Below are 17084 nucleotides of genomic sequence, written 5' to 3'. Positions count from 1 at the left end.
GACATTTTTGCTCAGGCACGCGCAGAAATCAAAATTTTTAGGCCTTTCAATTTTTTTTTTTCGCCTTTCCTTTTTCTCCTTTTCTTTCCTTTTTGCTGCAGTGATTGACCTTCTACTGGGCTTGCGTCCAGTTTAAAACGTTCTGAGAAAGCATCATCAAGACAGGCAATTTTTGCCATAGAGTAGCCATGTGTAGTAGCAGGAACTTTTGTTCTGAGTTTTTCAGGCAACTTTTTGAGCATTTTTGTGCATGTCTCAGGCTCCACTGGGCTGATCACTCTGATCTGGGTATCATTGGAAAGATCTTTTCCTCCAGCAGAAGTTGAGAATAGATGATGCCAATTTTGGTCAAAGGTGATGACGTCAGAAGTGGAAGAAGGGCCAAGGCTCATCACGGCCAGTTACGGCCAGCTACGGCCGGCACAGGAGTCAATGGGTTAAAGTGATATCAAAATTGAACTTGTCTTGCAAAATGTTCACAGTAAACAAAACTAACTTAAAGAAGAAATGGTTAAAAGTGTATAACAGATCTTCAGCCTCCTAGTCAAGACACCCTGATTCAAGCCTAGCTAGGGTGATTAATTTGTGGTCTTTGGTTAGACTTTCCTCATAGTTCCTCTTCTGACAAGGGAAAAATACTAAGGTGTTGGCAAACTGGAGGGTTGCATGAAGACAAAAATGCTATGAAGTAACCTGAGAAGGCCTCACCCCATCTGGTGCAGTGTCTGCTAAAAAACCTACTCAGTCTAATGAAACAATCCTTGGAAATAAAAATTTTTCCTTTGTGTCTGAGATACACTAATAAATATTACTTACATGAATCACACTTCACACATCATGGAACACCTGTACACAGTATGTAGTGTTTTATATTGTGTCTTTTATTTGATTATGTCTAATAAAAATTCATTGAAATATGTCAAGTTAGCCAGATTGAAATACTTCCAGGAAATAAAAACAGTATTACTATCTCCTCCCTCTTCAAATAAGTCATCTTAAAAGATGCGTTATTAATTTCATGCAGGCAAAACATTTAATTTTCCCAAGTTTATGAAAGAAAAAACAAGGGCTCTAAAAATTATAAGATAGAGAGAAAGAATTTGGTAGGCAGTGATACATCATCATTCCCAGAGATCTGATATTTTTTTGTCAATGCAACCCTTTTTCTGGAAATATTGCTAGACATTTCAGAAATTCTATTCATATGTATGACAAAATGACAAGTTTTTTATCAGTGTTAAATATCCGTATTGACATAAATAATTTACATGAAGGTTTTTTCTCATCGAAATTTTTTTTAAAATTTATGCCTACTAATGTTCATTTAAATAATCTTGCATGTCTTTGCTTTTTGCAATAACAATAATTTTACTGGCAGGAATAATTGTTTTTCAGCTTGTGGTTCCATCTCTGGGCAGGGAAGAGTATCTTCATTGAGTCAACTCTTCTATGGCCAGTTGTTATCAACAGAATAAATATTGCAAATAAAGGAAAAGATAATACTAACAGCCTTAAAGGTTTTTCCAAATCATGATAATGCACATTATTTATAAAACAAGACAGACTAATAAATCAGCCAATAGCCAAGGGCTGTCTGCAGCTATCTTAGATATCTCCATAATTTAATAATGTCTCAAAGACCATAATGAAAACGAAATGAAAAAAAGGTTTCTTTTGGTAATCAAGCCTTTTGAAAACCCACCAAAATTAACATGAATAATGATTATTGCAATATTTTGTCAATTTCCAAAAGAAAGGATCCAAATTTGTTGCAAATCGTCTGAATGTTATTTATTCCCCACAATATTTCAGCCAAGGTTATGAGTAATGACCCAGTTTGAGAGAATGTTTAATTAAAATTTAATAGCTTTTTAATTCGAGTCAGATCGTAAAAATCCAACAAAAAGGCTTTACATTTTATGTTTCAATTTAGGGTTTAGCTGAATCGCATATTTGTATTCGCAAGCGGGCTGTGTTTACATTTTAAAACGTTCCTTGCCCACCAATAACTTTCGAAAACATGCAAAAATTGTTTCGATCTAAAGTATTATATTTGTGCATTTTTTCCACCTGTCAACCAACGATTTTCGAAATAAAATGTTTATCTAGACACTCAACATCTTGCAAATTGAAGCACGCTATTGTTTTTAAATAAAATATTTTACTTGCCGGTTTATTGTGCTTTCATGCAGAGAAAGAAGTGATCGATCGCTCTGCGTACACGTAAAATGGAGCAGACGATATATAATGAGTACTGTACTGCACCATTCAAGAACTGAATATAATGAAATCCATTTGCCTTCTTGCGGCGATTTAGTGAAAAAAATGTCAGGTTTGAATGATTAATATCTTTTTCTCAATTAAGTTGGTGCAGGTGATGAAGGGGCGCAAATTTTGCTTTCTGATGTGTGAATTATGTATGAAAATATCATTTACGGTTGACAAGGTTCATTTAAGAAGCTTACTATAAGCTGTATTTTTTTATCCATCTCGGACAGTCAAGTACGAGTTCTGGCTTAGTCGTGAAGCCCAAGAGGGAGAAATAGTTAAAGCTTGCATGTTTCAAAAGTTCAAACATTCTCCAGACTTTGTTTACTTATAATATCACACCGAGGCTTAATTTAAACAATAACACTCCTACCTGAAGTGGAATTCAACGAAAACTGTTCGGCTTCATTTCCGCTTGAAATAAAATACTGCGTAACTTTGTCGATGTTCGATCTTCGAGATCGTACTTTGGCGCGGACCAGAGCCACAAAAGTCCCCTTTTCACTGTTTTCTCGAACATGGACAAGCTGCTGTGGGTTGTAAAAGAACGGCCTTTTCTGTCCACCATTTCGAAGTTTAATTAATAAGTATGAATTCGAAAATAGCGGTTGTTTTGAACGGTCGCTCGCCCGCACGTGCAGATCAAACTGGGAATCCATTTCACTGTTGAACCGAACGAGCGATTGCACTTTCCCTGTGTTCTGGTCAATAGTAAATTTTCCCAGTCCTGAACCTCCAGTGATTGTAAAAGTAACTTTTCCATTGATACCTTCATCAGCATCAGTAGCTGAAACTCTTGAAACGAGGGAATTTTGTTGTGCATTCTCCGAAATGAACACCACCGAGGTCGAAACAGAGAAAATTGGCGCGAAATAATTCTCACTTACATCTTGGATTACCATCACCACCCGCGCATGTGAATCGTACAAGTCTTTAGATTGTTCATCTTCGGCTTTCACTGTAAGCTCAAAGGAAGTTTTGTTCTCATAATCTAGGGGTTCTCGAAGTGAAATAACTCCGCTCCGAGGGTTAATGTAGAAAACTGATCCGCTAATTGCAGCGTTGTTGAGAATAATATATCGCCACGTTCTATCAAACGTTTGTGGAAGGCCTCCCTGGTGTGCATTCACCCGAACAATTGCACCTCCAACCGGAAAATCTTCCCTGATTCTTACGAAATACGTGTGTTTGTGGAAGACAGGTGGCGCCAATTTGGAAGAAACAGCTCCAGGCGAAGGAGGGAAAGCTGTTATATCCACCAAGCGTACTCGCAAAAGAGTTTTCGCTTGTCGAGCAGTTTTGCCCCGATCCACCGCATACACTGTTAGATCAAAGGAATTCCCCTTCTCGAAATTTAATTCACAAGCTGTCTCAACAATGCCTGTGTGAGCATCCACGGTGAAAAAATCGTGTTCAGGTTTGAAGTAATAATAAATTTCAGCGTTTGTGCCGGTGTCGCCATCAGAAGCTTTCACTTGCAGAACAGAAGTTCCCACGGGTACGTTCTCACTGACAGCCACGGAATAATCGGGTGGTTCAAATTTCGGGGTCTGATCATTTTCGTCAAGTATGTTGACTCGTACTTGGGTAGTGCTTGAAAGTGAAACATTTCCTCCGTCTTCGACCTGGACTGTCAGCACAAAAAACGGCGTTTCCTCTCTGTCAATAGGCGCCTTAGTTTTGAGGCGTAAAAATTTCACACCAGCAAGCTCGTGGAAATCGACATCGAACTTTCCCGCCTCGTTTCCAGCCACAATGCTGTACTTGTGTACAGAGTTTTTTCCACGATCCAAGTCATTAGCAAAAACGCTCTCGAGTCCCTGAACGTAAGTTCCAGTACGGCTATTTTCAGCCACAGAACAAGTGTACAAATCCTTGGGAAACTTCGGTGGGTTATCGTTGCGATCGAGAATTCGAACACGCACGATGCTTCCAAATCCACCCTCTGTTCTCGAGATTTCCCGCGAAATTACCAGTAAATCGAATACATTCCCTCTCTCATCTTCGTGATCTAAAGTTACTTTTGATGTAAGAACTCCATTCGAGTCTATGTAAAACAAACTTGAACTGTCCGCGGTGGATGAGTCCCGGTGAAGCGAGTAAATAATGCCCGGTTTTTGTTTCAAGTTCAAAATAGAACTGCCGGGCGGCAAACCTTCGTATACTTCAACAGTTTTAAATGTTGCTACATTCTGAACGAAGCACGAAGAGTAAATAAACGCTATCAGTACATACCAGTTTGACAGGGAACTTGCACGTGGTAACAACCGTGTTCGTCGCATATTTTCGCCAGACAACGAGATTTACCCCGTGAGCGAAAAATATTATTCCAGCCACAAGCTCGACTAAAAAGTGATCTTCATGAAAACTTAATAATAAATCGCTGACGATTGCCGCAGAGATCTGTTCTTCGTTGTAAACCCGGCTATGGAATCCGTCTCTTCCAATTGAATCACGAACATTTCAGCGAATGACACAGCACTGGCAGATGAAACCGATCCAGCGCGTGGTAGTAAACAGTTTCATTATGTTGTAAAGAAGCAGATTTGGCGATAAGGCGATTCGCTGTTGGTCACTGCGTGCTCGTAAGGGAAGCTTACTTCTTTGCCAGTAATCTTGCCACTGTAATGATAATTTCAGCCTTTGTAAACAATGAATATTCCAGTCAAAGCGTCTTGTGCGAGTTTACATTTGATATTGTCAATTTCTCAAAAGCGCTGCTCGTCGGCTCTGGGAAAAACACCCAGTCTATTGTTGGGCTTGATTGGTCGGGAATGAGCGTCAATTAATTTCGAGGTAATTCGGAAACCAATGGTAACGTCGCATGCATCGTTTCGAACAGCTGTTCTTCAATCTTCAATCTTGACATGTTTAAAATCTGAAGTTTGAATTTCGATAACCTATCAAGAATTCCCAATTCAACTCTTCAGTGGCCTTGACTTGTTTTAAATATGACATATTTCAAAATCAGGGTATTTTTCGACACTCCTTCGGTAGAACCATGTATTAGTACACGAAGTTTGTTTAATTGTATTGAAACAAAGCTTGTAGTATTAAGTACTTGCTGACCACATGCCGAGTTCGTGTGTTTTCTATCAGACGCAAAGTTTCCAGATTACAATTTTAACAATTTGAATAACAACAGGGTTTTTGAGTTGCCTTAAGCGTTAAGTTCTCAGGAAGCATACATATTAGGAATCGTATAAATTGTAAGGGCGAAGAGAGGCTTCTAACAGGTCTTAGGTAATAGTTAGGTTATTAACCTGCTAACTGGTAAATAAAAACGCGTATTTTTTCAAAACATCCAGCGCTTACTGGATTGACTTTGATAACAAAATTGCTTCTTGTTTCTAAATATAAAAACCTAAAGACGCTAATAGTAAGGTTTTAAAGCGTTTGACGTAAAACTGAGTAAACGAATAACCTAACTTCATAGGAAAGTACTCAGTATTACCAAATAAAAGTGAAAAACATCGATCTGCCAGCGATCAGCCCGATAAGAGGTAAAGGAATAACTAAACAATCTGCTACAGCTGTCTGAGTATCTATCGCGATAAACAAAAGATAGTCAGTCATCCGGTGAAAGCTTGAAATATGTAAGACGAGCAATGATGAAAAACAGAAATAATTTTTAATTGATTCCCTATTTTCTTTTTTTTTTAATTTCATAACTTCGTACCCCGCCTTACACAGCCAGTGCTCTCCGTTCGAGTTTCATTTTGTTAAATTTCATTCCCTTACATTTCAAATGTAGAGAAAACTGAAGCATCTGTGAAAGCTGGTTTCTTGGTATACAAAGGCAAAGTGATAGAACGAGAGATAATGTGCTCAACGTTAAACAATTGAATTACTTTTTTTAGATGTATAATTTGAGGGAACAAGAGGAGATGTGTAATGTTGACTCTGCTTTTCCACCTTAGGTTTCGTTGGCTAAAAAATCATGCAAATTAGACGCCGGAAAACCATCGAGTTCGTGCAAACAAGCTCACAGAGTCAGTTAGGTATCGGCTTGATCATGGGGAAGATCTTTAATGATTAGGGGAGATTAACCTCACAACTGATAAAAAAAAACATAAGGTCAACTGCTTAGATTTCTAGGTCGGGATTCGAGAAAAGAAGTGGTATGCGAGACTCGGCTTGGATGCGGGGTATTTGCACGCCCAAGATGGGCGCGCCCAATCTGTAAGATCTTTTTTCCTACAATCGAGAACGTTCGACTGATCAACTGATTTAACTGTGTTTTCTTTTCCCATCCTTATGGTTCTAAGCAAGGTTGGTTCCAAGGCTGTCTATCGTCAAACTTATTGCACCAGAAATCTCATAAATTTGTCTCTTACATTTTTTTTTGGCTTCGTTCGTGAATCGTTTTTTTAAGGGGTGAACTATTTACAGAGTGGCCATGACATGTAATCGTAGTAAAGTTCAAAACTGGTAACGTAAACATGTTCTGTAGCTGGGCAAATTGTTCAGATATGATTGTCACGAAAACAAAAGAGAATAAACATGTGTTACATATTGAAAGTTTTGATAACTTAAGTGACTGGCTGAACGACATTGAGGACAACCTAGTGTGGAAAATTGCAAAGATATTCCTTTCCGTGCTAAGTTATGATGTGAACGCAGTGGCAAAGTATCTACCAACAAGTTTAGTTGTCGCGACAGATGTGGTACAGTGCACCATTTCAACTGTTTCTCAGCTTCCTACGAAAATAGAGCTTGAAATGTACGGTCATGGTTATCATGTTACAAAGCAAACAAGCGAAAAGGAGTGTCATGTTTTCCTGTAATAATGAAAAATCGACCCTATCTTCCCCTGTGACACATTCTAAAACTCCAAGGTCTCCCGAAATTAACCAACACCGTAATCATTCTGGCGGAGGACTGTAACAAGAGAAAGGACCAAGAACACAGAGCCAGGAACTTATATTGAGGTGGAGAGAAGATGTTCCGGCCCTATGTGCCAAGTGGCACGAAGCAGACAGTTCAATTCGTAATCATTCTGGAAACGAAACACTATTTCTTTTCCAAATAGCCTTTGGTTTTTCTGTGTTGGAAAAAACCCAGCTCGTTAGTGTTATCCAAAGGCTATCTCAACTACTGATTGTATCCAACAAATGGTAAGCACCCCAAATCTTTCACATCATGATAAACTGTGTTGCTTCGACAGGAAAGATTCCCATAAACCGTATACGCTCTTTATCGTGAGAAGGTTCAATGGACGGTACCTCTGATATAACCTCCGTAAAAGGCAAAGGAGATCACACCCCCTTAGCTTCTCAAGAGGGCACCCGTAACGGGCACTTTATTTGAGGTATATGCGACGAAAAAGATATATTGTTCAAGCACAATTGTCAACAGCCTCTCTTTCAGCCTTCAATAAAGAAGTTATTAAAGCTCTTCCCGCCATCACGCCAACGCCGTGTGACGAGAAGCTCAAAGAGCGTTTCTGGCTCTCTCACTGTCACGAAACGCTATCGGGGGGAGAAGACTTTCTCTTAGCATTGCGTGGCAAAGAGAGTGCCAGAACTGGACTAAGAGAGCGTGCGATTAAACGTTCGCTTAAAGGCTATAAAAATTAGAGAATCAGGCCAACCAGTCCACACTACGCCGGATAAATTTGAAAACGCATCTTTATTTCCACGGTTACGCCTACCGTCCACACTAATCCGTCACGAAAACGGAGCTTTCCGAAGACGCTCTTCAAGAAATTTGAAAACACCGGCTTTTTGTTTTCGTGTGGACAGAAATCATTTTCAAAACGGAGCTATTTAAATATGATGACCTTACGATAGTGATATAATTCCCTGACCGGGTCTTTTGCAAACACAAATCCAAAACGACGAGGAGTGGCTGTGACTTGGAATAAAAGCAAATTGCTCGTGGAGATAAGCTCAGCTCTAGGGTGAATAAATAATTAATTACGCTAGAAAGCATAGCACTGTTTATCAGTAAAACGTCAAGAATTTGCCATTTAGGAGTTGTTTCTTTTTTCCTGCAAACATACCATTTATTGACAGCTTGGTTTTTTCTACATAGCAATATATACTACTTGTTACCTTTCAACGAAATCACAACTTGTAAAATCTCGGGAAAAAATCCTAAAGGAATATTTTACGTCACATGTAAAAAGTTAGTTCAATATTGTACGCGACGCGACTATTGCAAATTATGTAAATATGTTCCGCGAGAACTTTCAAACTTGTTCAACAAGCTGATTGTCTGGAGGCAAAGCCAGTCCGAGGCGATCTTTGTCAAGTTTATCGGCTCACTTTCCGCTGATTTCGGAAGACAAAAGCTCGCGATAATTCTGTAAAAAAAAACGCCCTACAAAAGACAATTTATTGATATTCCCATTAGCGTTTGTAGCTCCTGTTTATGTAGCAAAGTAAGTTCTTGCACTAGAATAAATTTACCTAAATTACCACCATTTTGGACAAATGGAAATTAAATATGCTTCTCTTAATGCAGACAGGAAAAATCCAAACAAAATTCAGAAAAAGCCCAAACACTCCAGTGTTTTCAGGGCCCTACTATGAAACAATGTACAATTTTCGCTCCAATGAAAAACGCTTCCTAACTACTCGTGACGTTAAGTCCAACAACGGTAGAGTGACTAAAGATTTGTCGTTTAACAGCCAACCGCTGAGAACTGTTCAACTAATAATGTCTACCAGTAAACAACAGTGACTCGTACAGTTACCGTTTTGGGAAACAACTCACTGAAAGTTCTCAAAGATTTTCAAACACTACAACAGAACGAGTACATGGCGGATGCATTCTCGTCTGCCTTGCAAGCTAGCAATACTGAGTAAAATTCTCAGTTGCATAACAATCCGCTTACATTTAAGGTGTTGGCGAGTTAAGAGATCTCTTGTAGAGTCTATTTATGTACAAAACGGTACGTGGACGCTATACCTCAGTCCTCCTCGTTGAATATGCGGTTGAGGTTGTCAAACTTCCTGCCCCATTCTTGCAAGAACGCAAATTCCTGCTCCTCTTCCTCATCTGGCTCTTCATCGCTGTCTCCGAGCTCACTGAGGTCGTCTACGTCGGAGTCATCGCCCTCGTAGCGGTAAATATGCAACTCGTCAATAGACAGGACATACTCCCCGTCCGCTTCCAGCACGCGTGTGTCAATGAACTGCTTGACGTCAATGCTTTCAGGGTGTACTACACGACGTTTGGTGATAGTGGTAACCCCGTGCTGGAGGCCTACACCGGGCATGGCTCCTTGCAAAAGCGGCTTGTTCTCTGCTACAGTAAACTCTTCTTCGCCTACGCCGCCGCCACCAGCACCTCCATCTTTGAACTTGCCGTAACCTGCGCCTCCTGTGCCCGCGATACCGTTTTCTACATAGGTGTACTTCATCAGGGTCTTAATGTCGTAGCTGAAGTTGTCTTCCTCGCCAGCGCCTTCGTCGTGGTACGGTCTGACGTTGTCGTGAACGTGTCCGTCTTCAACGACCGCTACAACGGTAGGTTGCGGTCGCCTTTTGAGGAGTACGGCGCCGATGATGGCCAAAATTGCCAGGATAATCACCAGGACGCAGGCGATAACAGCGGGATTCACCCATCGGCTGGATCGTGTACCTATGAACAAAAAACAACAAGGTGGAGACGCTTTAACAACGCACTATATAACGTCAACCTGCACGTAAACACAACACACTACAGTGGAATTAACCACCCTAACCACTCCATGGTTCACTCCTACGAGAAAACTGATCAGTGGAATTTTCCTTTTTCGGGGGGAGTGGGGGAGGGGGGGTGGATGAAGAGGGGTGAAGGAGGGAGGAAGTAACTTAGGGTGGGCGAAGGGTCTTGTTATCGCAATTGTAAGGTATTTCAAACCCTTCATTTTCGACACGACAGCACCAGAGTCTGGATTTGTTACTTTTAAAGGAGCTACCTCACGAATCATGAAATATTTAGCTTAAATTGTTCAAGTTCGTCGTTTGTAATCCGTGTTAATCTTCTCCATCCTTAACCATCCTTCTTCCTTTACGATCCATTATTTAGTGTTTTTCTATCTTAGTAAACTACTATTTTCGGGTTTCCTTCAATGTGAAGGTAATTTAGTACATGACCAAAATACCGTGACTGAGCCCCTTAAGAAAACACTCGTCTCAAGACTGAGAGGTAACAAACCTGGATTGGGCGCTGTGACAATAACCTCACAATTTCGTCCACTCCAGCCAGGCGGACACAGACAATAAGGAGGTACAGCATTGACACACGTGCCGCCGTTTAAACAGCGACTTGCTGAACATGGACAGCCGAACTCTACATTCTGCCGTCGTGCCTCTATAGAGCCATCGTTATCCAAATCCACACCATTGTAGTTGTTTGATGCAGTACAGCCTGGAGGTAAATCATATTTAGGCGTTCAGAAATTACTGCACTTACGAAGGTATCCTCTGTAATGACTTGAATCGACAGAAGTAGCGAAATAACACGAACAAAAGCAGATGGAAAAAAGGCAATGGGGCTTACGCTTCTTCTATTGTTCCTATTCGAACGCGTCAGGAGCGTGGTAGACCTTTATCGACACTATTCCTCTAAGGTGAAGTATATATGAAATAATTCATATTTGAACTGCGGTTGTAGATGAAAGTGAAGAATGATCATCGCAGTAAATTTTCCTTTATCATTCTCTCCAGGAAAAGGATATAAATTTCGCAGTTTTGGCCAAAGAAATTGCCAAAAACGTCTAGCATATTTCCATGGCTTTTTCGGGAGTACAGTCCGCAATAGTATTAGTGTATTATGTCGAATATCTACTACTCATTTTATTGCCAAGAAAATCCCCGTGTTTCTTAGACGATTTCAAATACGTCAAACTCTCACTTGTCAAGAAATAGGTTAGGGATTAAATAGAGAAGTACGGATTAAAGATCCAGCAACACAATCTTGTCACTCACCTCCGAAATCTCCAATCACTTCGATATCTCCAGTACCGTCCGTTGTGGCACCCCCAATGGTCCATGAAGATATGCCACTGCCATATGCAGACAGTTCGCCATATGCACTAAGAGAGGAGGCACTTCCTAATACCGTATTTCCGCCAGTTACATCTCCGCCCGAAGCACCACCGGACGCCACTCCTCCGTTAGAGGCACCACCGGACACTTCGCCAGCACCACCAGAAGCCCCGTTACCGCCAACACCACCAACAGACACCCCACCTTCGCCAGAGGCACCCACTGCAGTACCGCCTCCGGCTGAACTGATTACGACATATTTACCGCTCGTTTGCATGCTCTTTTGTATGACCCTGACATTAACATTTCTTTCAGACTGTCCTATAAATACCCTGCCACCACCTCTAGAAACACCCCCACTTGCAACACCTCGTATTCTCAAGCGGGCCATGCTAAGGAAGGCGCTGGAGGTGTAAACCTGTCCTCTGGAACCAACAACGATGTTGGTACCCATGACTCCTGCATTAGACGAGCCATAGCCCATTAATCCAGCTCCAACCCCGCTCGAGATGATGTTGCCGTCAGCAGTGCGTAAGATAGCGTTGCCGCCGCTGTTAACAAAGGCTTCCACGACTCTGACCTGGGGTAGGAATAAAAGAAAGTCTTAGTTCAGCCCAAAATACGTGCAACAAAATAGGACACAATGGGGCTGCTATTTGACGACTTATTTCTATTACTGTGTTAGCACTCGATAATAGCTACTGGAAACAATAGACTTCAAAATGGCCGCCGTATTAGACATAATGCGACTGCTTAGTTTCGAACAAGAGATCCCTTATGGGCGAGAGGATAAATCCCCCATACAGACCTTATTATCAAAGCAATCTCTCTAAAGTTATTTCGGACATGGTACCCAGTTCTTCAGGAGGTAATGCTAACACGCGCGTTGCGTTGATGTTTTCGTGGAGGATGAAAATGTATGCAAAGCCGTGTTGGCTCTCCACGTGAGCAAAATCCAAAATCCAAATCTAAAATCTTGACCCTGCTGAGACTTCCGAAACCAAGAATTGTGTAAGATTTCCTTAGTCTATATGGAGGATCAACTCACTTGTCCTTCTTCCTCTCCTGATTTGGGCCGGGTTGTCCACAGCCCGTTTAAGCTAACCCAGGATTAGCGAGAATTATGATTTCAGATTTGTAACGTTCAGGTGATGTTTTCTGTTTATATTGTTTCCCTTCAGTTTTGAGCTAGAGTAACATCAAACTACACAAAACACAAACAGTGAAAAAAAAATCCTAAAAACAAAATTTAACACTTCAGTTAACTTTTAATCTTGGGTTAACGTTCACCGGCTTTCGAACAACCCTGCCTATTTATGGCCGGGCACTGAGCAAATCGACCGGTTGTGAGGGCGATTTTGCCCGCCTGGTTTGACCATCTAGAGAAGGTTAAAATTCTTTTTTAGAATTTCAGTTCACATAGTTTTGCCCGCTTGTGAAAACCAGTTGTCTTCCTGATGAAAACGTTAATGAAACTCCTGAAAGTGTGAGTAACCGTACCTCAGTAACGTTAGGCAAGCCACCAGTGAAGAAACTTCCTCCGCCCATGTTGAGCAGTTTGTGTAAGCCACCCGTGGTGCCCTCCACTTTACCGTCGTAATCGATCTGAAGGCTTGCACGGTTGCCTTCTCTCTTGACTACCACAGTGTGGTATACATCATCTGTCACGTTCAGTTGAGGAATGCTTAGGATCTTCATGCGGTCACCCAGTCGGAAGATGTAACGCAGCACACCGTTCTTAACCTGCAAGGAAAATTGTGAGCGAAAACTGTTGGCCATGTATCCAAGGAAGGTTAAATCAAGGAACTACTCCTTGATGTGTTACAATCTGAAGATGACTATACTGAAGTCTCCAAACTGATACAAAAGTTTTCTAAAATAACATAGTTTATTAATAACAATAATCTTGTCGCTTGTGAATGTGCGCATTTTTTTACGATTTATTATTATTTACCTGTAACTTTCGTTAATTTATTGTAAATTATCACTCTTGTTTCTTTCTTTCCTTTTTAATATAAATTCTTGCCCAGTCTCAATTAGTTCTGGAACTAGTTATGGGGGCAAGGAATTCTTCTAATTATATGTAAGACAAGACAAGAAAATAAAATAACATTAAAATTGAATTGAAAAACTTCGTACTGTGGGGTAAAATAAAAGCGGGTGGATGAGTAAGCGGTTCTTCGGTGCTAAGCAAGACAGTCATCCAAGTGGCGTCCAGCACAAATGTTCTTAAAAATAATGAAGATTAACGTGGGCACCAAAATCGTAATATGTTGTCTACTGTAACAATTACATTGAAAGACCCCTATGGAATACATAGGTACGTCCGTAGAATCTCTCCAATATCACAAAAGAAGCTCTTACATCAATTCTGTTAAATTCGGTTCCCAAGCTGTTCGAAGCCAAGAATATGACCACATTGGTAGAATTGGGCGAGATCTTGACTTGCAGAGCGATGTTGGTGTAGAATTCATTTGCCATAGACACTGGTGGAGGAATAAGTTCACGGCGTTTCCTCTTGGACTGTTTTACCCGGTACTGGGTGAAACTATTTGCCTTGTACCAGTTGGCATTCGCTCCTATTGAAATAAGAACACGTTTATTTAGAAAACACGCACGTAATTCCCTACTTCTTGGGGACATTTTCATTAGAAAACAAATGCGGTTCGCGTAGTATAAAAGAAAGAAATGTCACAATTGTTTGGATTTCAAATAAGAACTAACTCTCAGGGAGTTCCACAAACGAAAAGCTCAGTCACCGTTTCCGCATATTGAAAAGTTAAGCCTCAATTTTTCAAATTCGTTGTTTGGAATCCGTGTTAATCTTCTCCATCCTTAGCCATCCTTGTTCCTTTGTGGTTTATTATTATCTCTTTGGTGTTTTTCTATCTTATTAAACTGTTATTTTCAGGTTTCCTACCATTTAAAGGTAATTTTGTATGTGGCCAAAATAACTCAAAATACCGTGACTGAGCTCCTTTAAGGCACGGTGCACAGTCCAGCGCTGTCTTCCGACTGAATTAGTTTGTACCAAAACTGTTACTAAACTCATCATACATCTCGAAATTCAAAATCCAACCGATTAACCACCGGAAAGAGTACGCAAAGTGTAGTTTTTTAACGTTGAAATGTCAATTTTGGAAGTAAATGGTTCAGATCTCCTTCACACGATCCATTCAAAAGTTGCCAGACGTTTCCATGACAACGGGTTAGTAAGTCTTGATACCCAGGCAAATTAAGGAAATATCTTTTTCAATGTTCAACGCGTTACTGCAGTAACTAACGTGACAGTCACCACAAATTCGTCGTATCAGTATGTTTACCAGAGTAACTAAGAGTGTTGCTGAACTAGTAAGGAAATCAGGGAACACTAGATGGCTCTGTAACAGTTTCAAAATCTCTTACTGGAGTTACAGTTTGGCCCAGTGTAGCCAAGATCGCACACACAGATGCTGTTTGTCCACAAAGGTTCACAATATCCCTGATCATTACAGTCTGGACACAGGTTGTTGTCAAGCTTGCAGCCTAACTCTGTGTTCTTTTCAAGCAGTGGATTCAGCAAATCATACATCTTGTTGTTGTCGTATATATCTCGGATGCAGCCTTCAAAACCTTTGAAGTTTATGTTTGCATCATTCACCGTGTTCTCCACGCCTCCGATTTGAAGCGGACCAAAGCCATTCAAGTATCTGTGGTTCAAAACAAAAAAGACGGATTTCAATCATCAGGACCGCTGTTTAAGCATGGAGTTAATAGAGTTACTTCTCCTCTATGCCCCACTCCCTCCCATCCTTTCTCCCCCGCAACCCAATCCACACCCCTCAATTAGCTACTAAACTTTCAAACCACTTTCAAAAAATTCAACCAGATTACCCCCTTGACGATATCTAAACAACACGCAGACCACAAGACTACTGTGCTGTCAATTTTAGACCTTCTAATGCCTAATCTTCTAATGCCTTCCCTTGTGGTACAAGAAAAGTAGACAAAAAACCCCCTGATTTTGTTTCACTGAGAGGTTATTCATTCATTTAGAACGGTGTGATATCTAAGCAAAAATTAGTTTTGAAGAACGACAAAATTTCTGGGAGGCCAAACATTATGAACGAACGTTGTAAGCAAAGCTTCCCCTGTGGGGAAAGGTACAGACTACTTACATCGCGGAGCCCCACACCTCGCCCTCGATCTCACACAACGCCCTGTTTTCAATCACTTCACCATTATCTTCCACAATCTGAGAGCGCGAGCATTTGTCAATCCTCAAGGTTACTTTCTAAAAAGCGAAAAGAGAAATTAAAACAAGCCATGGTTAATTGACCGTTCCAGATCAATTCAAGGTAAAGCACGTACTCTTACTAAAATTACGATGCCAAATATTTATACCCCATGTAAAAGGTGGGAGAGTCGCCTTAATAATTCAAGTGCTTACAATCTTATTCAAAGATCAGCCTCGTGGACTGTCTCGAAAGGAAAGCTTCCACACATAAGCATGACTATTAGGTAAACGCACAATCTGATTGGCTGCACAGAGGCAGGCATAAGATCGATAGATGGTACCGGAACTCAACAGGTCGGTCAGTCGCGTTTTCATGAAGTTTCTGGTGGATGTTATTTTTCTCTAAGCATTAACGCGTATCACTGACGTTTAGAGAAAACAACACAGAACGCCAAGCGCAACACAGAAATTCTCTGTTTCTCGTTATCGACCAAGGTTTAATCTTGTCTCCGCGCTCTTGCGAGAAACTAAATATATCTCCGAGTGAAAGTGCCCTTAGGAGGTCAGCCACTATCTCGACACGTATTTACGGTGGAACCCCGTTAATCCGGTCATCAACGGGCCACATAAATCTGGCCGTATTAAAGGGGTGGCTGTATTAAAGGAATTTTCTAAAATTCCTGACTAAGCTTTTGTTCGGGCCAGAATAAAGTGGTCGTAATAACGAGGTGGCCGTAAGGCGGGGTTACACTGTATTTTCATTCAATTAGAGTCAGAAAGAAGTACAACACCGGAGAGTTTGCACCCCAAGACGACAAATCGTCACATGATCAATCGTATCCAAAGGGTCAAAAACATATTTTTTCCTAAATGTTAAAAGACTTGCCTACCTTGAGTGATCGAATGATTTCCACCGTGTGCCACGTCCTATCATCGAGTCTGTCACCCCGGTTCATGTAGAGCTCGAGTGGAGCATTGGGATGAGGACCAAGAGTTAGCACCAGCTTGACGTACCCGTCCACCAACATCAACGCCATCACATCTGGTAAACCATTGTTGGCGCCTGCATAAATAAGGTTAATAAATATCGTAAATCCTTGATGATGCTATAAAATAACCAGGAAACTGCTCGAGCTCTGATTGGGAAAAAAGAAAATAACCGCCTTCCCCCCTCCCCTTCTCATCGTAGAATCAGCAGAACGTCTAAGTAGACACATTGAAAACCGTACGTTTAAACTGTTACTTTTAAAAGGTTCATTCCATAAGATGATTTTGAACAATAAAAGAGACAATATTTCGTGCCATAGCTCTCATAACAAGGCCAATATAGCAATTATCCACAGCTGAGAGAATTTGTTTGGATAAAATTAATTTCATTCTTGTAACCGATTTCTCAGTTCTCGTTACTTGGATGCTTTAATAAGCAATGGTACTGTGCGGAGATATCGGATGTTTATCATAACAAGGTCAATGTAGCAATTCTTTACTGGTCTTTAGACTTTTCATATCGCACCACTGAGTGAATTTGCTTGCGTAAAATTAATTTTACTCCAGTGACAGACCGCTTTCTCAATTCTCATTACCTGGGTACTTTGATAAGTATTGCTACTGTGAGGAGA

General features: G+C 40.8%; 2 protein-coding genes across 2 annotated transcripts in view; both read right to left on the bottom strand.

Moving 5' to 3' along the window:
- The window catches only part of LOC110059709 (protocadherin-like protein), a 38830-nt gene extending 33750 nt beyond the window's left edge, over positions 1 to 5080 (bottom strand). The window contains exon 1 of the mRNA XM_020766434.2: positions 2642 to 5080. Coding sequence (XP_020622093.2) covers positions 2642 to 4550 — 1909 coding nt within the window. The 5' untranslated portion in view covers positions 4551 to 5080. The remainder of the gene's footprint in view (positions 1 to 2641) is intronic.
- A 3166-nt stretch (positions 5081 to 8246) lies between these two features.
- Positions 8247 to 17084, bottom strand: part of LOC110067584 (protocadherin-like protein) — a 32551-nt gene continuing 23713 nt past the window's right edge. Inside the window, exons 11-18 of the mRNA XM_020774930.2 lie at positions 16356 to 16528; positions 15407 to 15522; positions 14655 to 14938; positions 13614 to 13828; positions 12750 to 12992; positions 11190 to 11829; positions 10417 to 10629; positions 8247 to 9858 (exon numbers count right to left, since the gene is read on the bottom strand). Coding sequence (XP_020630589.2) covers positions 9185 to 9858; positions 10417 to 10629; positions 11190 to 11829; positions 12750 to 12992; positions 13614 to 13828; positions 14655 to 14938; positions 15407 to 15522; positions 16356 to 16528 — 2558 coding nt within the window. The 3' untranslated portion in view covers positions 8247 to 9184. The remainder of the gene's footprint in view (positions 9859 to 10416; positions 10630 to 11189; positions 11830 to 12749; positions 12993 to 13613; positions 13829 to 14654; positions 14939 to 15406; positions 15523 to 16355; positions 16529 to 17084) is intronic.

The sequence above is a fragment of the Orbicella faveolata genome, unplaced genomic scaffold (genome assembly GCF_042242905.1).
Source record: "Orbicella faveolata isolate gen_17 unplaced genomic scaffold, um_ofav_v1 contig_3, whole genome shotgun sequence".
NCBI classification, from domain to species: domain Eukaryota; kingdom Metazoa; phylum Cnidaria; class Anthozoa; order Scleractinia; family Merulinidae; genus Orbicella; species Orbicella faveolata.
Note: the sequence above shows the minus strand (reverse complement) of the source record. Positions and strands in the feature narration are given on the sequence as shown.